The sequence below is a fragment of the Culex pipiens genome, chromosome 1 (genome assembly GCF_016801865.2).
Source record: "Culex pipiens pallens isolate TS chromosome 1, TS_CPP_V2, whole genome shotgun sequence".
Classification (NCBI taxonomy): Eukaryota; Metazoa; Arthropoda; class Insecta; order Diptera; family Culicidae; genus Culex; species Culex pipiens.
Window position 1 is genome coordinate 120,580,292 of NC_068937.1, and position 24,555 is coordinate 120,604,846.

At 40.0% G+C, this 24,555-nt stretch overlaps 1 protein-coding gene across 3 annotated transcripts in view; it reads left to right on the plus strand.

The window, feature by feature from the left end:
- The window catches only part of LOC120427396 (thyroid receptor-interacting protein 11), a 55,281-nt gene that overhangs the window by 20,853 nt on the left and 9,873 nt on the right, over positions 1-24,555 (plus strand). The window contains exon 3 of one of the 3 annotated variants that reach the window (XM_039592247.2): positions 8,570-8,593. The exons of 1 other annotated variant lie outside the window; for it this stretch is intronic. In XM_039592247.2, coding sequence (XP_039448181.1) covers positions 8,570-8,593 — 24 coding nt within the window. Of the gene's footprint in view, positions 1-8,569; positions 8,594-16,409; positions 16,428-24,555 lie in introns of those variants that run through there. One more of the 3 variants, XM_039592249.2, reaches the window with a different exon arrangement.

Here is a 24,555-nt window from a genome sequence, read left to right on the forward strand (position 1 = left end):
ATTTTTTCAATAGGCATGAGTTGCACAGAAGTTTTTGTCGTAACTTGGATGCAAGTTAAAGCGACGCGATCTTGTTTCTGTACAAGGGGTTATTGTTTTTTCATTTTTTGTGATATTTTGTTGAATGTTTTGCAATCAATAGAAAAGCGTGAGAAATAACGAAGCTTAGTGGGTCACTGTTAAGCTAATTTTTCGGTGGTGCAACATAGTGCTCAGTATCATTGAAGGATCATCATCAAGGAACTCGGTGAGGACTTTCCAATTACATATTTTTATTTTATATTATATTATTTATACATTTTATTTATTGTAATATCATATATCATCACACTTGACACATTCTACACAACTAATGCTATCATAAATTGGAGCGTTTGGTACGGTATGTCCACGCATCCTTCCTCCCCTGTAGATTCTGTGAAATGTGATCCGTTCTCAGAATCCTCTCTGCGGTAAACACAACGTAGTAGGGCTGGCCGCATTAATTTTTGCAATACATTTTCGGGTGTTCTCGGATGTACTGCAATTATTAATATTGACAAGAAAAGTGCTTGGGCGTAATCTAATCACAAGACTTTCCAGCATGCTTTCATCGGACTGGCTGCGTTTGTTTTAGATTAGATTAGATTAAAATGATTTACATTACTGGAGTTTTTTTTTTTTTGAAAAGGTCCAATAAACCAAATTTCCAGTTTTTGCTTTTTGGGTGTTTTTGAAACCGCCTTGAGTCAGGGGTATTAAAAACACCCAAAAAGCAAAAACTGAAAATTTGGTTTATTGGACCTTTTCAAAAAAAAAAAAAAACTCCAGATTTAATCCTGGACTGGAATTTGGGGATTTAATTCCATTAAGCACCTTATGTTGGCATATCACCTTTTTGGTGTTCAATTAAAACTAGTTTTAAACTTTTTCGATGGAAATTCAGAGAGAATTTTAATAGCGCAATTTATTTTAAACCAATGGTCAGGAAGATTCAAACGTAATTTATGTTGTTTCAAGGAATTAAATCTATTTCATTTTTAGTTTAGTGTATTGTGATATATTGCTTGGATGATAAAGTAAAACTTTGAAATATTTTGATATTAGAATTGTTAAATGTGGAGAAATTTAAGTAATACTTGTAATTATCTCAAATATACACCCAAACGGCGATCGCATGATTGTGATGCATGGCGGCATGAAAGTATATCAGAATCTGCATGAAAACTGTCCTCATGCATTTTTTGCGATATAGGGGTATGACATTTTTGCCCGTTACCGACAATTATCGACATTACCGACGGCTTTTTGGTTGTATTTCACAAAAAAAAACCCTTATCTGAACGAGGATTGAACCACCAATTTCTTGGTTATTAATCCGACACGCTACCACCGCGCCATGGACGCTTGATGTAAAGTGAGTGAAAGAGCACCAACATATGCTTCTCTTTGGAGTGTTGCTCGGGGACGGGCCAGCGTTATATGTGTTGGTGAGAACTGCAGATCACTGAAATGTTTACACGCGGGCAAAAATGATCTAGGGGCTTGCTGCAAAAAATGTTATAAAATATGACATTTTCTGCAGCAAATCCACTGTTGCAGATTTTGAGATATATTTTTCCTTTGGGTGTATATATGCAAAAGATCGTGAAAACTTACAAAAAAAATAATATTAAAAAATAATTATGTATGTATTTTATACGACCTTTTCAAAAACCACACGTAAACAATATTGACAGCGCCTCTGGCGGTGACTTGAGAAAACTGCATGCGTGTCAGATCCTTGAATCAGACCCGACCATTTGAGGTTATGTAAATTCAGACCATGTTTTAAACTGCTTGTTATTTCAGATAGGTAAGTCATATCTTGAAAATTCTTAATCCACAAGAAAGGTCATTTCAGAACTTTTCTAAAAATATATCATATGGCAGGTTTTCATGCAAAAACCACCCTTTTTACAAATTGTGAAATTTGTATGCAGCAGTTTTTTAAGCATAACTTTTGATGTGCTTTACTATATCTCACTATATGAGGCCAGTACGGTTAAAATCGGCTCAGTCAGTGACGAGATATTCCAGTGACATTGATTCGGTACACATGTCTACATACAGCCAAACACACAGACATTTGCTCAGCTGGTGATTCTGAGTCGATATGTATAAATGACGGTAGGTCTAGGAGGTCTAATTAAAAAGTTCATTTTTCGAGTGATTCTATAGCCTTTCCTCAGTAAGGTGAGGAAGGCAAAAAGTGTCAAACCAAAAAAAGTGATCAACCACCGGGGTTAAGTGTTATAAGTTTCTGAGGTATGTTTTTTAAATATCGGGTTTCGAACCCAGAGTACCATGCTTCTCCATCAAAATGAGCTCCCAGTACATTTTAACTGGAGACGCATGTTACTTTATGTTCAAGTAATGTGCTGAATTCAAATGACCTTACTTATGAAACGTAGCGTACTAAAATTGGTTTAGCCGTTTAGGAGATTTGATTTTTTTGAAAACTCTAGCAGCCCAGCAGTCTGCGGTTTGCATATTCTACTTTTGATTAGATTTTTTAACTATATTTGTAGAACCTGTCTGAATTTTCGTCCACCGGTCATGCCGTTTCACCCGCCTCTTTGAGGTAAAGCTTCGTCGACGATTATCCCAGAAGGTGGCATAGCGGCCCATAGTCATGATCACCCACCTGTTATTCGGCATTTTTTGCTGTACCACATTAGACTGTTATAATTCAATCATGTAGAATAGAGAGACAGAGAGTCGGGGTGTTGCATAGAAGCCGCCAGAATTTAGGCTCCACCGAAGCGGAAAATAAGCTCACCGCCTACTTTGATGCTACTGATGCGGCTTTCCGTTTGTCCCCCCACTTCTGTATCTGACTTGCCGGGTTGTGGTCAGCATGTGACGATGATTTATCGGCCTACTGTGTGTGAGTGTGTGGGTAATGAGTACCTAGATCAGGGCTTTCTATATGAGTTTGAGGTATTGTTTAGCAAAATTCTAGAATTATGACGGAATCACGAGACCTGCTCCGAAATTGGGACTTTCCTGTTTTGTTTTGCTTCTAAATTACTTGGTAGACCGCGCAGCAGTTGAGCACGCGGTGTCAAGTTCTGTCCAGAATTGATGAATCAGCTATGGAGGCTCACTACAGCAGTTCTCGAGGGGGTTCGCTGTGTTGAAGTCCGCAAACCGCAGTACCTCAACACTGCGCGACGATGTACACTCAATTAGCATACTTATATTAATTAGGCATTGGTTCCAGGGGCTAATGTGGCCAACAAGCGCGTGAATTCTTCCAACTCGGCGCGTCTTCACGGAGAACTTGAAGTAGTACACACACAACTTGGCTTGAGAAAATGCCGGTGTGTGCGCGCTATCAATGCGCATTCATAGCCATATTCATCCAAGAGACATAGCTTAGGCACTGAACTGTTGACTGTGGCCAGGGAAGACAAAGCGTCTCTTGCGCGGCTATCGTGCACACTTGTCGCCGTAAGCTTTTAGAAGGTAGTAGGCGGTGCTGCTGCCCTGGCCAAGAAGGTTGAAGGTTGCACAATAATCGCGCACGTACGTGGTTATGGAGGGTTTGGGGAAGGTAATGTTCTGACAGGGTTGTGGACAGTCAAAGCAGCCGTTGCGAGTATTTTCCGAGTCGATTGTCAACCGCAAATGTCAGTGCGGCGAGATTGGTCAGTGTGCGAACTTGCGAAGGCAAATGAGCAATTAAAGGCGGACGTGTCAAGTTGGCGCAACTTGCGATACGGTGCTGCGGGGCTTCTAATGAGTAAAACATGCAAAACATGAACAGGACTGCGTCCGGTGTCTGAAGATTTAGCGACTGTTAAGACTCGACTCTAACAACAAATTCCGTAAAGCATTCGATGAAGACTCTGTTTTGAGCAATCCTTCCAATCGATAAACAAATAACAACAGCGACAGTTGCAATCTTATCCGACATGCTGTGACAAATCGCATGGCCACCTGTGCGAACATCCCATCATGTTCCACAAACACTTGAAGCCCCCTTCTGCACTGGCCTACTACGCGGTTCGGCATAAGTTGTTCCCTGCGGGTGGAAACTCCTTATAAGCCGTCACTCCGCAAAACACCGCAGGATCTGCCGAGACCCGCGCCGAGCATAAACACCGCTAATTGAATGTTGTGTTGAGTGATTTTGATTTAATTTACGCCTCGGTTGCTCTTCAAGATGTCCTCAGGGGCCCCGCAACCGTCAGGTTAGTCAGCCGGTGGTGGCGCGAATTAAGCCATTCACTTTGCGTGTTTGTGTTGATGGTGTTGATAAATTAATGGCCGCGGCCTGGCTGCCAGCCTGCTTGGCATGACGGACGAGGCCCCTGAACATTAGGTTAACAGCAGCTGCCGCGCGGGATATCGATGGGATGTTCCTGAAGCGTCAGGTGAGCAAGGTCTTCGCGTGAACGAGGTTTGAACCACAGATCAACGGATGTGGAACCCTGAAAAATACTTGAGCTTGTTGAGAGGCAATACAGTGCTCGACAATGAAGTCTACTTGTCTCTGTCAGCAACCACCATGCTGCTACAGTCAATTACTTGTTATTGATGGAGGAGCATTTGTCAGATCAGGTCGAATCTCCTCCTGTTTTGTGCCGTCTTGGACATCCTTCTGACTGCAGCTCTCTAAACACGTAATTATGTGATTTATGGCTTGATTTAAAGCCAGGCCTGCACGTTGCAGTGCATCGCGATCTTTGCGCTAAAAGCAATTACGGCTCAGTGTGTTGTTTTTGGAAGCACCAGATAGACGCCCTTGTTCGGCTGTCATCGCTCGCGCGCTCGCTAAATGGCCTACTAGATGGCGACACTGCCGTGCATTGCGTTTTTTTAGGTTAAGGTGCAACCGACGACAACCGCACATCGGCTCTCTTCAAACAATTTCCAATATTTTACAACCAAATTCCACACTTAATTTAAACCACCTTTGCTGCCTCTAATTGTACAACGCTGCGGTCTGCTGAATGCCCCTCTTTCACCTCTACCCACCATGTGTGTAGACCCTAAAACCGTGGGGTAACGGCCAAGCTCCGCGCCCTTATTCCGGTCCCCGCCGCGAACCATAACCTCACCGTTTCTCAACAACAAATATGATTTTAGTGTGTTTCCTTCTCGACCACTTTGTTTGCTTACACCGTCCTCGTCGTCTTCGAGATAGCGCGAACCAAACCTCCGGCAGCCTACTTTGGTCAAGGAAGGAAGGCCGGCCCTAACTTGTGGTCTTCTGGACACGACGAAAGAAATGTAACAAAACTGGATGAGGTACCTGGTTTTTTTTCCTTCCTGTACCAGGTTTGTCGGTCGGAACAAATAAACAGTCATGCGTAAAGGTGATAATTGGTAGATGACCTCTCTCATTCGGCAAAATACAGTTCAGACACGATTATCCGAAGCCTCGATTATCAGAAGTTCGATTATCCGAAGGTTTGTATGGGACTTCGGATAATCGAATCAAGAACATTTTTTTTTCTTTCTTTATCTTGTTTTAACGGTACACATCAGGCAGAGCTTTTGCACCAACATTTTTTTACAGATGAGCAAATCTTTCAGATTTCGGTCATTCGATTTTTTTGTATTTTTTAATCCGACTGAAACTTTTTAGTGCCTTCGGTATGCCCAAAGAAGCCATTTTGCATCATTAGTTTGTCCATATAATTTTCCATACAAATTTGGCAGCTGGCCATACAAAAATGATGTATAAAAATTCAAAAATCTGTATCTTTTGAAGAAATTTTTTCATCGATTTGGTGTCTTCGGTAAAATTGTAGGTATGGATATGGACTTCACTGAAAAAAAATGATGCACGGTAAAAAAAAATTTTGGTGATTTTTTATTTAACTTTCTGTCAGTAAAACTTGATTTGCAAAAAAACACTTTTTTTATTTTTTTATTTTTTGATATGTTTTAGAGGACATCAAATGCCAACTTTTCAGAAATTTCCAGGTTGTGCAAAAAATCTTTGAGCGAGTTATGAATTTTTGAATCATAACTGATTTTTTCAAAAAAATCAAAAAATTGGTCGCAAAAATTTTTCAACTTCATTTTTTGATGTAAAATCAAGTTTGCAATCAAAAAGTACATTAGTAAAATTTTGATAAAGTGCACCGTTTTCAAGTTAAATCCATTTTTAGGTGACTTTTTTGAAAATAGTCGCAGTTTTTCATTTTTTTTAATTAGTGCACATGTTTGCCCACTTTTGAAAAAAATATTTTTGAAAAGCTGAGAAAATTCTCGAAAATTCGCATTTTTGAACTTTGTTGATACGACCCTTAGTTGCTGAGATATTGCCATGCAAAGGTTTAAAAACAGGAAAATTGATGTTTTCTAAGTCCCACCCAAACAACACACCATTTTCTAATGTCGATATCTCAGCAACTAATGGTTCGATTTTCAATGTTATAATATGAAACATTCGTGAAATTTTTCGATCTTTTCGAAAAAAATATTTTCAAAATTGTTAAACCAAGACTAACATTTCAAAAGGGCCAAACATTCAATATTACGCCTTTTTAAAATGTTAGTCAAAAGTGGGCAAACATGTGCACTAATTTTAAAAAAATGAAAAACTGCGACTATTTTCAAAAAAGTCACTTGAGTTAATTTGAAAACGGTGCACTTTACCAAAATTTTACTAAAGTACTTTTTGATTGCAAATTTGATTTTACATCAAAAAATGAAGTTGAAAAATTTTTGCGACCAATTTTTTGATTTTTGAAAAAATCAGTATTGATTCAAAAATTCATAACTCGCTCAAAGATTTTTTGCACAACCTGGAAATTTCTGAAAAGTTGGCATTTGATGTCCTCTAAAACATATCAAAAAAAAAAAAAAATAAAAATAGTGTATTTTGCAAATCAAGTTTTAGTGACAAAAAGTTAAATAAAAAATCACCAATTTTTTTTTACCGTGCATCATTTTTTTAGTGTAGTCCATATCCATACCTACAACTTTGCCGAAGACACCAAATGGATCAAAAAAATCCTTCAAATGGTACAGATTTATGAATTTTCATACATCATTTTTGTATGGCCAGCTGCCAAATTTGTATGGAAAATTATATGGACAAACTAATGAAGCAAAATGGCTTCTTTGGGCATACCGAAGGCACCAAAAAAGTTTCAGTCGGATTAAAAAATACAAAAATTACAATTTAAGAAAAATTTAAGAATCTCTCTTTTCTTTTTGTCGAGAGTTTGGTGTAAAAAAGCACAGTTGCGAGATTTCACAAAAACTGTTTTCCATGAAAGTCCTTCGCTTTATTTCTGGACTACAATCGTTTGGTGGTTGTTGAGAGACATATAATGCCAGTACAGCTAAAATTCATGAAAAATACGTGGAAGTCGCCATAAATGGCAGTGATCGTTGATTTGGGTGTAACACTGTTTAAAACTCATGGATAAGGATGAGTCAGATGGGCTTTTCCAAAGAAACAACTAAAACTAGGTCATCGAACTGTGCCCCGGAAGTCCGGCTCCAAAATTTACGCTTTGACTGTTTCTCCAACTTTCCTCTCAAGACGGCCGTCATGAATCGAAACCATTTTAAGCTATGAATGTACAAATACTCCGGATATTCGATAATTTACATAACAAGGCCTTTGGTATAGAGATCCAAAAATCAACCAAATTCAGGCGACAAGACGAATACTAAAGTAACAAAATTGAACAAACCTTACAAATCAAGAAGTGGACATTATTTGTGCCGTTCTAAAAGTTTGTATCCCACATTGAAAGCAACATGTTCCATCAGAAAAGTTGTTCTAATCTACCCTAACATTCGTTCCGCATCATGGTTCCGATTACCGTTCAGGTCACACGTGTGATTGCAAACCACGGTGTGGTGCAAGCTGGCCACCATGATTGTCGCCTAGTGCGCACCACATGTGGCCAATCCGGTGACGACGTCCGGTCGAGATAACCTATTTTCCTGCGGTTAGCCAATCAGCGAAGCGAATTTCCCACCTTCTTGGTGGGACAAATTTTGCATTAGCGCAATTCGCCATCTTGGTTGTTCTCGATTTTGACAGATGACGCCATTTTGTTTGTTTTGATATTTTTCGACTAATTTTCTTAGGTTCGAAAATTCGATTCTAACAAAAAGTAAAACGCTCAATTCGCTTCAAGGAAAACCTGCGCATGCGCTTAAAGAACAAAAAAAAACAAAATGGCGTCCATCGCTTTAATGCTGCACAGAACGTGCCTGCGCACAAGTATGCAAACCTCCAGGGTGGCAAACCACCCTTTAGTGGTGGGGCAATAAATTGATTTTTATTGATGGTTTCGGATCGATTCTCGGGGCTCGTCACCCCACTAAGATTTGGCGTCGTCATCAATCATAAACCTGCCGGAGCTGCCGGAATAGGTTTGCAGGCTTGCAGGTGCACGATTCACCTTGCAGATTTACCTTACGGGGCTACAAAGTAACAAATAGACCTAGTAGGCGTTGAGCTGCATTAGAAGTGTACCCAAACTGTCAGAATGGGGGACCAGTGTGTCCAGATTTTTTGACTGGTCTACTTTAATTTTACTAATAATTTGTTTTTAACTTGTTTCAGATCGCGAAGGATTCACCCTTATTGGTAAGTGTACTTTTAATAGTATGGCATCACTGCCATCATTAGGAAACCGTTCACGCCAAATGAGCCAGGATCGTTCAGTGTTGGCAAATAAAAACTCCCCGGTGCAGACGGTTGGAGACTTTATGAGCTGCTAGGAGGCCCCGAAGAAGATAAATGGACAATTAAAATGAATATGAAGCTAATAATTCCCTTCCCAGCGTTCGGTCAGGTGTGAGAATTCTTCTATGCCGCCTGCTACGATGATGAGGTTCTCAATGACGCGGCCACTTTCAGTTTTGCATACACAAAACCGTCAGATTCTATTGCTGTTGGCGAGTGGAAATGTCAGCTTGATTACCAACACTCGCGGTGGCAGTCATATTTTTAAAGATTGTTCAATTAAAGCGATCATTCTTTAACTGGAAGTCGTTAAAAAATCGATTCCATCGGACGGTCGGTAAGGCAGGAACTGCTAGACCCTGTAACCGTTTGTGGGTCTTGGAAGGTTCGTTTTTATTATTATTCAGCGCGCACTTGTTCAAACAGTTGCGCTGATGTGGAGACTTGAGTTAAGATGACGACAATCATTAACGGAAGGCAGCCAGTAAAAAAGTGTGTCGAGACGATGATGCTGGTGTTTATCGGCATCGGTTCCACATACTGTGTATAACTAAGCTGTTTCGCTGCTGCTACTGTAGATACGACACGTACCACGTACAGAACACACGAGGTCGCATTTGTTCATACAAAACTCTGTACTGACCGGTGTGGTGTTGTATGAGCAACGTATTTATTCTAAACTGTGCTAATCCATCACTTGAAACATCAAAGACGACATGATTGCGACAGAAATCCTTTAAAACAAGTGTTTAATTTGGTTGAATTTGGAATCCGAAGTCCAGACTAATATGCAAAATGTAAGCAAAAACATTAATTTTGAAGATCTGGCAAAAATCAGAAAGAAATGTTTTCTAGGCCAAGCTAATAGTGAAGAACACATTTTAGATGAGACATTAAGTTTGAGGATCTGCTAACATAAAACGGTAATTAAGAGGTATCAAGGTATCTCTTAAGATTTCCCAAAATTTTAAATTTTTCTTGTCACCATAGTGGCCACTCAAGTCGAAAAGTCGGAAATTTGGCAAAAATCATGAAATTTTTTTTTGAAGTCAATTATTCTCAATTTGTTTTGAGCACTTAATTTCAATCTCCGATTTCTTTTACCAATTTGCCGTTCTACGCATAATTGTCCCTTGTTCGAAAAAGGGCAACTGAGAAAAACGCGATTGAAATTTTTCGATCGATTTATGTGTTTCTACGCATAATTGTCCCGTGGGTTCCTATTCGCCCTATGTGTCCCTAATCGCCCCAGTTAGCAGTTTATCACTCTTTTTGTGATCTTCTTGCTAAACAACAGGTAAACACGACATAATGCTTCATAAAACTATTGATTCCGTATGAGAAAATACTTGGTGGGACAATTATGCGTAGAAGTTTAACGATGGGACAAACAGACTTGATGTTGTTTTCAATGAGTTTCCGAACAAAGTACCAGATTTTAAGTGTTTTTCTTAAAGTATACGACAAACTAAAAATAAAAATGTAAAAATCGTCCAAAAATGACATGGCACAATAATGTATAGAACTGCAGTATATCTCATGGAAAGGCTATTAAAAAAATAAAAATTCAAATTGATTCCGTTTGATTACGATGACATGGATTTTGCCCAGATTTTCATAATAGTTTATGCATTTATCAAAAGAATTGATTATTTTTTACTTAAATCATAAAAAATGTACACAGAAAAAAAAGTTCAATTTTGCAAGAATAAAAATTTGGTAGGTTGAATATTACCTCTTTTTTGACTAATATTATATCAAAAATGTGTAAAAATGCGAACCTGATGAATGTTCATCAAAAACTGATGAATATTCATCAATTCTTGATGTAATATTACACATTTTTTTCGACACAAAATCTGTCACCATTTCCTGATGAATATTACCATCATTTTTTTTCTGTGTAAGAGAACACTTTAAAAAACTGCTTTTAATTTTTTTTTAGTTTTCCCCGTAATTGGTACTTGATAAACTTGGTCAAAAATATGTCAAAATCTGTTAATTAATAAAAAAAATAAAAATCTGTCCCATTTCATTCTGACACAAGAGGTAAAATTTCATGAGTTGTGAAATTGTTTTGCTTAATTGCAATTTTTTTAAATAATTCCAACTTGTGTTTGACAATAGTTTTTTTGTAGTAAATCTTTTTAAACTACATCTTTTAAAAAAAAAAAGTAAATCTTTCCCAGTTCCTGAGGAGAACACCCTTGAAGAGTATCGGGGCCGGCATTTACAAAGCGGATTCAGTGGCAGTTTCTAACTCAACTAATGTTAACATGTTAAGGTTGATGTTAACATTCCATAGGTCGCCTTCCTAAGGTGTCGTTGATAAGGTCCAGCTTGTGACGATGCACTACCTTCCCTTTACTAAGCAATCGAATCCAGAAGGGAAAAGATCACCAGTTGTGTTGGTCCAAGCCGGGATTTGAACCCCGATCTACCGCTTACAAGGTGGAAGCGTTACCACTAGGCTACGTGACTCGTAGCATTTTGGAAATATCCACTCCATTATTTTTAGGTAGTCGTTTAAAAAATGCAGTGAATCTGGATTTTAATTTATAAGAAAAACTTAACCTTCTATTTCAAGTGAAATAAAAAAAAACTCATTTAAAAAGTAATTAAATTGAAAAACATGTTTTTTTTATATTTAGCAAACCTTGGTGCTTAATTTAACTTGATAAAAACATATTTTTACATGATTTCTTTATTCTTTTGAAATGTTGAAAAAACTGCAATCATGTTTTAAGCATTTCTATATTTCTCTTTTAAAACTCAAAACACCTTACCTTCTGACATTTTTTTTCAGGAAACTACGAAATACATAAACTTTAGGCCTGTTTTTTTTAAATGAAATTATAAAGGCTTCTTTTTTTGAAATATTATAAAAAATAAGGTTGTTTTCGAATGTTTACAAAAGTGTCATATTTTGTAAAGTAGTGATATTTTTCAAATGAATTTAAAAAAAAAGTTTTGATGGTAACTTTTTTTAAACAGGTTTTGCTTTCGGTAGAAATGCCATTATTTGAATTCTATCGGTAGGGAATTCGAAAATGGGATTTGAGTGGTCACCCTGATCATGTAAATGAGTGCCACAATTATAATACAAGTGGATCACTTAAGGTTTTGTTTAAGTCCATGAGTTGAGTTATTCCTTAGAGAAAATAGTTTCAAATGAATGAAGTGTTGCCAACTTCTAAATGTTTTAAAAACTAAACTGCAGAAGAAGCAACCCGCGCTTTGCTTCAATCCGGCGTGCATTGTGCAAATAATAGACAAAAATCCTCATTTTAATTGCAATCTCCGCGCGTATCTTTTGACTCATAACAACCGATGAGTTGGCGGAAAAGATGCACAATTTTGCAGATGCAAATAAATGCAAAGTTCACTGGGCGATCTGCGATGGCGGCCATGACGATGTGGCCAACGTGTTGAAATTCAAATCATGGCACACTTGGCGAGCTTTTAATGCGTTTTCATCCTAGATTTTATGCACCGCAATCGTGTGCCTTGAGAGCCGGGCACCTATTGCTATCGGGTCCCAAATTCGATGCGCTCCGTTCTGGTTGGTTTCGCGATGACGAGTGTGCTTTTCAAACAGGAAAACACCTTGGATTGTGTTGGAGAAAAACAAATAAAGCACCATTTCAGCCGACTTGAGGAAGTGATATGGAAGTTTACAAAATTTGCACTGGTAAAAAAGTACGATGAACGCTTTATGGAACCACTGTGCAACATCATCATGTTTGCTGCAACTTTTTTTACAGTGTTCAACACTGGAAAAAAAAACGACACGAAGAGTACAGAACAAACTCGCGACCGCACAGTGCAACAAATGTGACGGATGCATTCCAGGTTTGATGCAATAACCAGAACACATTTTTGTTTGCTTTTCTTTCGTAAGAACGAGGAAGAATGAAAGAGAAAGAAAGTTTGACACAGAAACAAAGCACACACAGAATGTATCCCAAGTGGCGATGCAGTTGTCAGCTTTTTTTATGAAGACATATTATTTTTATGATGTTCTTAATTTGAAAATTATGGAAATGCTTCACTGCCAACTTGGAGAACACACCTGAGGATTGTATGGTGTTCTCTCTTTCCGTTTCGTATGATACAAACCAGCATAGAACTTTGGTTGTTGCTATCGCACTCAGGTTTTCCTATTTACTACCGTTTTTGTTTGTATTTATCATTTAGCGGCTATCACCGTGTCGTTGCTTGAGGTTTTATTTTCAGTATAGTTTTGTAAATACCGGTTGCAAGCTATGTGTTGCAACAACCGCCATGCAACCCCGGGTGTATTCTTAATTTATTTCCCTACAAAACCTTCCACTTAAAAAGACCGCATAATGTTTTCGAGTTTATGTACATATTTTGTGCTGCACAAAACAGACGACAACTTGAACACATCACGTATGACACGGACCCCGGGACGATCTTGGCGACCACTTGGTCATAAAGCACCAAAGCCGCCATCTCCTGTGTGCAGAACAGGCAAATCGCAAACGTACACCAACGTGTATGAATTCGACAAGGTATGGTAGATCTCGTAACTATAAAAAATAGCTTGAAATTTTAAAGGCGATTTTTATTAGTGCAAAAATAAAGACGACTTTAGTGTTACCTTTTTTAACAGACTAAATTCCACCTTACCTCTAAACAATCATACACTTTGATCGTATATTGCGGGAATTGCTCCGCTATGACGTGAGGGCATCGATTTTTTATGATGGCACGGTTTGATACTTTGCTAACAAATGAAAAAAAAAAAAACATTTAAGTTACTTCTTTCGACCATGCACGTCCTTCGAACCTATAAGATTTGCAGTGTGCACTACCAGTTTTGATAGTAATCACATATTAGGACGAGATGTCAAACTGAAGGCATCGCATTCCTTGTCGCGTTGCATTACCTCCAAGCAAGAAAAGTCCATACTATCCGAAGCACTAAACGACCTCAACGAATCCAATGTGTGTTTACCTTTCCCAAAAACGGACAACCGACCGTCCTCGTCCGTGCACTATGCGTGGATAAGCGTTCAATTCAAATCGTAGCGTAGAGTGCTTTATTTTCGACCTACGGTACCCAATTTGGACCTATCTTATTTTTGTTTAGAACAGATAGCAGTCTTTACCCTTCTCACATGCAGCCAACTGCATCACGATTAATGCTAAACAATTTTTCTTATTATCACATCTTGTTTGATTCTGGTCCTTCTCGTCAAAGCAAGAAAAAGGTGTGTGATAAACGTCTTTTTGCGTCACAACAGAAAAAAATATCTCATTTTCAGAACTGAGCCAGGCTTGGTAGGTCAAGTTCCCTGACTTCTTCTTTTGAAGTGAGTGAAGAAAAGGACAGAAATGTGGATTTCGGGAATAAAGCGAGCAGCCGAGAAGGTTTTGTTTGAACAAAAATTTAGAAAAATAAACACAACGAAAAATATCGTAATGTGGCGTGCTTCATCTGAGCCACACGGCGATATGGAGATTATGAGACTCGGACTCAGAGTTCTTGCTTTCATGACTTTTTGAAGGAGAGAAAACGCGTCTTGGTGGGTTTCGAGGAAGGAATGACGAATGGCGCGAGTGGAACGAAGATTACACCTTCAATATTGGGATGTCAGAAATTTCACAAATTTTAGGAAAAGAATTGTAATTTTTTTTCTACCAAATTTCTGATAGCTATTTTTTTCTAATAGTTTTAGAAAATTTAATGAATCGGGTGATAAGGTGGCAACATAGCATGTCAGTCGGGACGCCCGTGTGGATCAAACGGACCGGCACTCGACTCAAAATCCAGAGGTCGCTGGTTCGAATCCCGCGGCGGTCGTTTTTTTTCGATAATTTTAAAATACACTATATTTTCAAAACATCCTAGAACAAAGTTGAGAATCGATGCTCTAGACATCATATCTCCGGAACCAGATATTGCACCATAATGTCTTTTTTGCTCAAAATATATCTTTTAAAGTCCCCTAAAACAAATTAAAAAAAAATGGTAATTCAACCTTCAGTGATAAAAAGTTAGATACAGAAACGGATTTTTTCCGTGACCTATTTTTTCCGAAAATGTTCTAATCATAACTTACAACTTTGCCGAAGACACCAAAACGCTCAGAAAAGCGATACGACTTGTTCCTGAAAAGTTTTGTTGTATGAAATGGCGAGAATCAATGCGTTAACCCTCTACTGCCTAATTTTTTTTATTTTTCCCGTATTCAGGAAGTCATTTTGAGCAACTTTTGTTCGACGAAAAACTTTGCTTTTCATGTTTTATGTTTTTCATGTTTCATAATTAGCATTTATATTTGCATTTATCTTGTTTATTTTATGTTTGTTTCTGATAGTATTTGGCTAATACTACCACCTCCTATCATTACCTTTTGTCTTATCAGTTTTTTCGTGTTTATATTCTAGAATGAAACCATTATCACTTAATTTTTTTTAAATGCTTAGAGGCATAGTCTGGAACAATACAAAAATTGCTGCTTACTTATTTTTAAATATAATATGGAAAATATTAGGGAAAAACACAGCCAAAGTTGCCACAGAAAAAATGATATTTTTTAAAACATTGGCAAAGTTACATAAAACATGTCGCACTTCCAACCCTAAAATTTTCTTTTATTTTAAGAGTTCTTGTTTCCAGTGCTTTTTAATAATAAAAAATTGGTTGAAAAATCGTTTTTTGGCGAATCTTTAGATCGAAGCCCACCTAGATTGAGCTTCAATTTTTCACAGATGGGCTTGAAACAGTATAAAACAAAGTTTTCCGCTTGTGAAGCAAGTGAGCAATGAAACACTGGTACGAACAACGTTTTTCATTCTAAATACCAAACATCTCCATTGAGAACAATGGATATTTTAAAATCACCTATACTTTGTTGCACGTCGGACTTGTCCAGACTTCCGACATTTGCACATCCCAACGTGCACGGCCTGCTACGATGACACACATTACCCACCACGATATACATGCAGAACACACTACGATAAACCCCTGATATGGGTGTCGCTAAAGTTAGGCTTTCCGACCAACAGTCGGTCTCCGAAGTTTATAAACTGCACTTCGGTCGTTTCGTGTTCTATTAGTCGGCGGTCATTCCATTATTGTTAGAACAATTTGTACGGCCGAGTGTGAGTGTGGCGTGCACACTACCGTGAACATGTTTTATCAGAGTTGAACGGTTCGGGTGGCCGAGGCCCGGGGCTTTTTTCCCGGAGGGAACCTCGTGCCAAGTGGCCGCGCGCTGTTCGTATCCGAAGACCGGCAAATAGAACTTCGGTGCTCGGTGCTCTCGAGCGCGATAATCATATACACAAACAGAACCGAGAGGGAGAGCGAACGATCTCCAATACACATGCGTGACCCGGGGAACAACGTTGAACGGAACGGGTCAGAGCGAGACGGACCGATACTGTGGCTTAGTATCGAAGTTTGTCACTTGGCAGAGCGCAACTTCCTCCACTCCAGTCGCATTGCCGCCGCCACCGCAGACCGCGCTGTCACCTGCGCGCGCCTGCTTGGATCGTGGATCGTACGGTGCTGGTAGCCTTAGTAGCAGTGTCAGCACAACTCTACTCATTAGTGATCGAGTGTTCGCGCAGGACGACGGTTGTGTCTGCTGCTGCTGCATTTAGATGAGAAGAGTTCTGGGTAGCTTCGTGACTTTACTGACGTTGACTTCCTCGCGTTGGTGTGCATCCAGAGTTCAAGTGTGCCGAATGATTTATGGTAATTGAGGTTCCGTAGAACTCCATTAGGTCATCGCGGTCGCGGCCAAGTGTGACTACGTTGGAAGCGTTGCAACGACGCGGGGTTAAAACGTCTCTTTTTTTTCGGGGGGCGTCCAAAGACCAGACATCATCGTCAGCAACAAACACACCAATAAAGATAAGATGAACAACTCTGTTGAACGCCGCCGTCACCGCGCCGGTATCTTCCGGAGAACCGCCGATAAAGATCCGACAACGTGCGGTGTAACGTGAACCGCCATGAAGAAGTGTGGTCTTGAACACTGAAGAAGTGAAGTACTGGGAAGGGGGAAAAAAAGTGCTGAGCCAAGGCGACAACGCGTCGCTCAGTCGGTATACGCGGTTTTCAAGTGCACGGTCGTCGGCGTAAGTCGACTTGCAGGTCTCGACTCGGCAGCAAACCAGGTAATTAGATTTTTCAACCATTTTTCATGCGAGCTTTTCAAGCTGCTGTTTTGTGTAGTAGGCTCTGGAAAGCCGCACGATCGCGTAGATCGAAGTTCACGCGCAAAGCCTACTATACGAGGTGCATCACGATAACGACTTTGGTGATCGCGTGGCGTTGCCACGTGGAAGGTTAAGATCGTTGTTGCGTGAAAAGTGTGGAAAATTGGAGAATTAGTTCCTTTGCTGGAAAATCATTGTGCTAAGTTAAAATTGTTGTAACTGTGACAAATTAGGCGATATATGCATAAAATTTCAGATCGATTTTATTCTAGACCATTTTGTTTATTTATTCTGCGAGCGAAACATAATTTGGGAAAATATAAGACGATTTTTAAGTAAATCTGTAAAATTTGGTGTGAAACCATAGGAAAATTGTCATTCTTAAAAAAAATTTAGATTGACAAACAAGAAACGTGTTCTAAGAATATTGACATTCCTTTTATTTTAAAAAAAATGTATTGTTAGTTTTTAAGCTCAACTTGTTTTAATTACTGAAACAGGTTTATTATCTAAAGTTGTTATTTTTTTTTAAATAGGGAAAACATTTCCTTCTAATGGTTGTACTATCTTGACTCATGTCTAAACAAATTTATGTGGATAAGTGGCAAGCTAGCGCAACAAAAAAATATAGGGTTATCAGTTTAAAAATCGTAACGAGACAAAGAAATTTTACTAAACTCTTTTGATAAGGAAAATCGATTAAATTTACCTAAACCGTATAATAAAACAATGTTACTTAAATGACATTTAACTTGAAAAAATTAAAAGTGTTACTTCCAATTAGCGCTCATGTTACTTTGTACTGAAGGCAAAACAACGCATTCTGGCCAATTTTATTGTTTTGATTGCAAAATATTGCGGAAAAACTAAATATTGAGGAATTAGAGTCATACAAATTCAAGATTAATGTAAACAAATACAAAAATCGACCATTTAAGCTTAATTTCAGTCCGATTTTATATCGAATCTGGCTAACTTACTGCAAGCGTTTACACAGTAATAAAGTGTGAAATTTTGAAAGGGGTTAAATTTGGTTAATATTATCTTTTTATGATGTAATATTGCCTCAATTTAGACTGAAAAAGTTGCATTACACCGGAAAAGAGGTAAATTTAAACATTTTTTTTTGTTAAATTACACATCTTTCTGACATAAAAATGTACTAATTCCAACATGTAATATTACCATGACTTTTTTACCGTGTGTGAATGTGGATTTGACATTTCGTCGCTTGTGTGCTGTTTTGTGACACGTCCTATCTTTTTACAGCAGACTTGTCACAAGATTTCTATATGCTGAGACGTTCTACCAAGTATTTAATATAGAAATTGACAGGAATCATTCCAGTGCGCCTTCTTGTGCAATCCGGAGGCTAACGTGGAGCACACGTTTGCAGTTGGGTAGAAAACCAATTACCGATAATGTCCGAGTGGTCATTTATGATTTGTGTCATTCATTCCCCGTCGTCATTTTTCGATGTCGACCTGTCACACAAGGTTAGGGTTGTTAGGGTCCTCACGGAACTAGCGCCCGTAACGACGATTGCACGACACGATTGCGGAGGAGGAGTAGGAGAATGAAGAAGGGCACATAAATTGCCTTTTGTGTATCTCAGCACTTTTTTATACGCAATGTTTCAGAATGAAGCATTTTATTGAGCAACCGGCAGCGTGCGTCCATACGTAAAATTGATGATGATAATGATGACAGCAATTTACCCCCGGGTTTCATAGTTAGTAGGCTCTGGGTTGGAAATGGTTTTTACATCGCAAACAAGGCATGAAAAAAAGTTTTGAAGGATCGATTAAAGTAGGCCGTTTGACGTTTGTCACCTTGGCTGGCAACCTTGCCGCGTCGCCATTATGACGAAGAAAAAAGCTTATCAGCCGAAAGCATTAAGTCTGCCACAATAGTTCCCTTATAAAACGAGAAGAATGCACAATTTGTGCTGTACCTTTTTACGACCTCAAACATGCCGCCATGCAAACATGAGGTTTTTTGTACACATACGACACATTTTTTTCCGTTTCTCTCCACTCCAACAAGCTTCGGAGCTATTTATGATTATGATTTTGTTGGAAAACAAAAATGCATATCCATTCAGTAAACAACAACAAATGTTCAAGCTGCATGGCAAACCTTGACGAGCGAAACAATGCATAACCTGTACGAGTCAGTCGCCATCATGGCATGCTACCATGTGCAGACTTCAATTTGTTAATTTGATGAATGCGCGCGCCAACTCACTCTCGCGGTCAACCCCTGAACTGCTGCTGGGCTGCACCACAATTTGGAGGAAATTGCAGCAAATAATGGGCTTTAGTCATGTGACAAACAAACAATGACGCGATTGCAGAGTTTAACCATTTGTGATTGAGTTCGGCTAAAAGTGTACAACTGACAGTTACACTCATAGCAAAAACAACCCAACAATCGATTGAAAGCCCCCAAATCATCCTAATCGGTACCGTTTTTGCACAATTTCGCATGTTTTATTCTTTCTATTGAGTGTGCGAACAGCAGGGGGATAAAAACGCTTCAAAACCAGCCGGACCCTAACATGACAGATTTCGTGAGTTGCGCGTATTTACCAACAGATGGCCAGTGGGCCTCGTCGGAGTCCGACCATTAAATACGCAACTCAAAATTTGCATGGGAAACTTTTTTTTCGTGACGGCATTCGCGGCACGCTCACTTCAACTGTTCTAGACTAATATTTGAACGTGGCGTATCTCTAAACAAGTTTTTTAAGAAAATGATTCCAGACTACTTATTTTGTCGTTTTAAACTGATACAAGGAAAAAACTATATTTATTTAAACAATTCGCCATTTTCAAAAGTTTGGCTAGATAATATCGAAGGTCGCCATCTTAGGCCCACTGGGCCCACAAAAAGAGGTACGCTCAGTTTGTATGGGAGCTGTCAACATGCTCCCGGGCTGTTCAAAACAGCTATTTTACTGTAATGTAATCTTATATAATTGCCCAGAGAACAACAACAACAACTCACTAAGTCGCGTCGGCGCAATCTGACAGCCAGGGCTCTAGGAGGCGCACTCTACGGAGGAAGGAAACAAGCACCGGAGGCAGGGAAGCAAAAGTGCATGCTAATTTAATTTGTCTGTCATTTCTGCTTGTTCATGTTTTAATGTGCGGTTATGAGCAGCAAGTTTGTCTGTTTTTTTTCTCTCTCTCTCGCTACTTTTTCAGTAGCATTGTGTTTGACTCTTTTGCACAGCTTTGTGTCATTTTTGCACTTTTTGAGGTTTGCTCACTTTGATTACTGTGCACGACCGGTGGAAATGATCTTGCGAAATGGATTTGTCAATCGGTTTCAATCGGCGTGCACGCTGGCAACACTTCCAAGAATTGAATGGGGTCATCCCTAAACCACGTAGATGGATTTTGCTACATTTGCAGTGGTTATATTTAGAAAAAAAACACTAAATTCTACGTAGCTTATGGTTGGTCCCCAAACCCTGCAACAAAGTGGTTCAATTATGGCCGATTTTGGACGTTTGTGGGCTCAAAGTCACTCGAATGGATCGTGATCGGGACTGGAAACTGTCATATTAACATGTGTCAGTCGTAAAAATAAAAGCAAAACAACCACATTCTGCTTGCTTGAGTCGTGAGCTCCGCGGTAGCAAATTACCGTGGCCACTAAAGCACAAATCAGGCGATAATCAGTCGACTCCCGCGCGTTCAATGGTGCCTCGAAGGAGACCCTGGAGGTGCGATGTACCTGCTGGCAACGAAGACGCGAGGGTCATGTTCGCACTTTTTTTCAAAGAATGGCTAGTTTGTTTTCGTTCAAAGACCTTTACTTTTTTAGTGTTTAGTAATTGTACATTTCTAGAGTTTTTTTTTTTAAAGGTCCTATAAACATATGAAAGACAATCTTAGTAAAATTTACCTAAAACTTTGTAAAAAGCCAACTTTTGATGAAATTTGAAGAAAAAATACTCTGAAACGTGTAATTTTGTTTCAGCGTGTAGATCTCCATTACTAAACTCACTAAATGAGCTGTCTATAAATAGGGTAAAAATGACGACCCATCCTGACGAAATCTTTTGAGTGGCATTTCGAATTTCATGAACGCTGTTTCACGATTTTGGGAACTGATTTTTCTCAGTGCATTAATTCCACCCTAGCAAGAGATAGCACGTTGCAACCTAGAGAGAAATGTGAGAATAGCCTAAGTCAACAAAACTCCGCCGTGGACATGACCGGATCGTCATCGGTCATCGTCCCGGTCGCGTTTGCTAGCTGATCCAGTTCAATTTACACATTCCGAACAAAGTTGGCAGCACTGCAGCGTGACTTCCTAGCAGAGAAGCACGATTTTTTACTCCTGGGGTCTTTCATTTGTGGTTCTTGGGTTAAGGAAGCGCTGTACATTGCATTATTGAAGAAGAGAAGATCTTTATGAATTATGGATGTCTGTATCGGTACGGAAGTTTCGCCTCTTGGGTCCAAAAGATGCAAGGTATGCCGGTTTATGAAAATTTATATAACCGTACCCAAACTCGTGATGCATTCTAATTAACATGTACACACTAACGACAAACACGCAGAACCATCTGACCCCGTGCTCAGAAGAGAAGTCCAATTTCGGAGTATCCGTCCGTCCGTCGTTGATCATCTGCGAGTGCCTTTAACATAAATTTGCACTTTGTCGCCGTCGTCAAAGTAGGCGCGACAAGGAGTCAGCTATGCAAATTCACACGGCTTGCGGCAGACTAAAAAGTAGGCCAACTCTGTGGAGTCCGAGGCGAAGATTGCTTGGATTTGCTGCCGTCTGCCGCCGCGATGACTGAGAGATTCAAATGAAGGAGCCATTTGACAGTCTAATTGGATTGAGATCTCAATCGCACTGCGCTGATGCGTTCGCGACCTGAGTAAAAGCGATTGCAGCTGTGCAGTCCGGTTCGGTACACACCCATCAACGGCTAGTTATTTATTGAGTTTGCCGGTGATGTGTGTGAGAACCGATTCTAACTCTGGAGGAAGTCGTATTTTATGAATCACGACGCCGTAATCGATTCTCCAGTAAAGTAGAATTCTGAATTGATGGCAACACTGGTGATACGTGCAGTGGGCGCCGTTATCGCCACCACAACACACAAACTCAAAGCGCTGACCCCGATAATCTGAAATGCAAATAGAACGCACTTTCGAACCCTTTTTTTACGCTTTTTATGCTTTTGACACTTCTCCACCTTTATCCTCACTAGCGTTGCGCGAAGCGAGTTTTGTTTGTTTTGGGTTGAACCAAGATGGCGCCTTGCTTTTTTTCTCACGAGCCGTTAACCCAACATTTTGGAAGACGATTTGACAGTTTTTGAATTTTCGACAAATTCGTTCACGCACCGCCCTGGACAAGTCTTTCGAAACCGCGAGGTGGTTGAATCACGCCACAAATATGCCATCTTGTGCACGTATCGGGTCTCTATTCTCGGTTACAGCTTATTTTTTATCGCACTTGACAAACACCAGAAAGCCATTCACGTTACAAATATTTGCAATGTTGGCAGATAACAGAAACCGAGCGGCATGGACATGGGTGGTGAATCAGTCGGACGAAAATATGTATTTTCTCTGTTACTTCATCAGAAGGCCGGAAAGAGAGCTCTTTCCGGCGTGACACGCCCTCTTCAAGGTATCTTGTGCAAATTGCTAATAAATCTGTTTCGAAAGATTTTGACGTGCACTCAGTGTGATAGTAACTACCACTTACACTCTGAACAGAAACCACTTGCAATAATGAGGTATCATCCTTCAACGAAACCAGCGCCATCTTGGATGACAAACGAGAAGTTTCCTAAGCTTGCTGGACGCACTAAAATGCATGTCGTCGTCGTCGTTAAGGCCGCGTCCCTTAGTAGGCTACGTCGCGTGCGATGCACCCCCTTGGCCCCGGTGCATACATGCAATGAGAAAAGCGCATCGCGTTTTGTGTGTATGATTAATGACAGCTCATTTTCAAATTGAATAAATACAATAACAAAAATGGCGTCCGCATGTAATCATCGCAACCTGCCAACCGTTGCCCCATTGAGTAGGAGATTTCATAAATCACAACGTGGCCAAGCCGACCTTCTGGCGGCGGATTGACGGACACACGCGACCAGAACGGCTCAGAATTCTGTCACATGACAGTCAGCGTACCGCGTCGTCGGCGGCGACGCGCGCGCTCACGGTTGTCATCAAAGGCAGCCATTTAATTTACGATTGCATAACCGCGGTGAAGTTCGCCGGAGCGAAGCTCTCCGCGGACATGAGAGTTGACAATTGTGATCGTCGTACGGAACTTGTTGGCGAAAAGTAGGCTGCAAATCGCAATGTGGAAGCTGTCACGCTGTTTTACTCTGATTTTCATGTAAAAATTCTATGCAACAAGCAGTAACATTTAGAGTTTTAGATAGAAGGAATGCATGTAGATAATTAAATGAAAAAAAAAAACGATCTGGCAACCCTGCCACACACTGTCAAAGTCGATTATTTTGCAAAGGGTCTATTGTGAAGCCGATGAAAAAAAAAACTCCACTAATCTTCTGACAGATTGCCCGTCCGATCCGATCAAAGATGACTAATCGTAGCAGGCTCGATCAAGCGGGAACAGTGCACCACGTGTGACCTTCATCACAAGTGGCGTGCTTCGATCGCGGCGAAGGGAATCACTGTGCTGCTCGGAGGTGGCGATTAAGTCACCTGTTCGATTCGCCAGAAATGTCATCCATATGCAAAACCTCTGGCGCGCGGCGGTGGTAATCACGCGATTACTCCATCATTGGCCTAAGCGGTTCGCTGGCTTGGAGATGTAGATTAATAATAAAAAGAGACTCATTACAGGACGGGGGACGCCACTTGGCGAGCTGATATATGCTTGATGTTGTTGTTTTTGTCGTAGTCGCGGCGTTGGCACGTACACACGTTCCAAGGGGAGACCCGCCGCAACTATTGTACCGCTCTGTAGACAGCGCTAACTAAGCGTGAGAAGTTGCTTAGCGCGCGAATGCATAAATATGCGCGTTGAATAGTAATTACTCATTCCGCTGACCTCCCTTCTGCTTCTAATCGCGTCCCACCAGAAATCGTCAGCTGTGATTATATAATCAGCTGCAATTGATTCCGTACGCGAGCATCGGGAGCATTAGATGCAGAACCTTAATGAATAATGATCGCGCGCGCCATCAGGTTGAGGTTCTTTCGTGATTTCACTTTCAACCACGGGAACCTCCCGCGGATGATTTATAGTTTCCCTCTATGGTAATCCGCTTGCAGGTTGCGCACTAGTACAGGTGACGCCGGTCAAGGTCTTCGCGGAACGTGCTGAATCATGGCGCAGGGATTTCCTATGAGCGTTCCAGGAATCGACTTATCAAATTGCTTCCTGATGGGCTTTGATGGGCCTTTTGATTTTAACAGCCCATTTAACAGCAGTGTTGCCAGAGCCAACATGCCTTTAAATGCTCTATATTACAAAATTCCAATGCATTATGACCGATTAATGTGAAGAAGTATTACTGCCGAGGTTTACTTTTTTCATAAACTGATACAAAATACAAAATGCAGTTTGCATACATTGTTGTTTCGTCATAATCTTAGAACGTAACTTGACATAGAATGATTCCTGGCCAGGTTCTTACCTTTACTTGC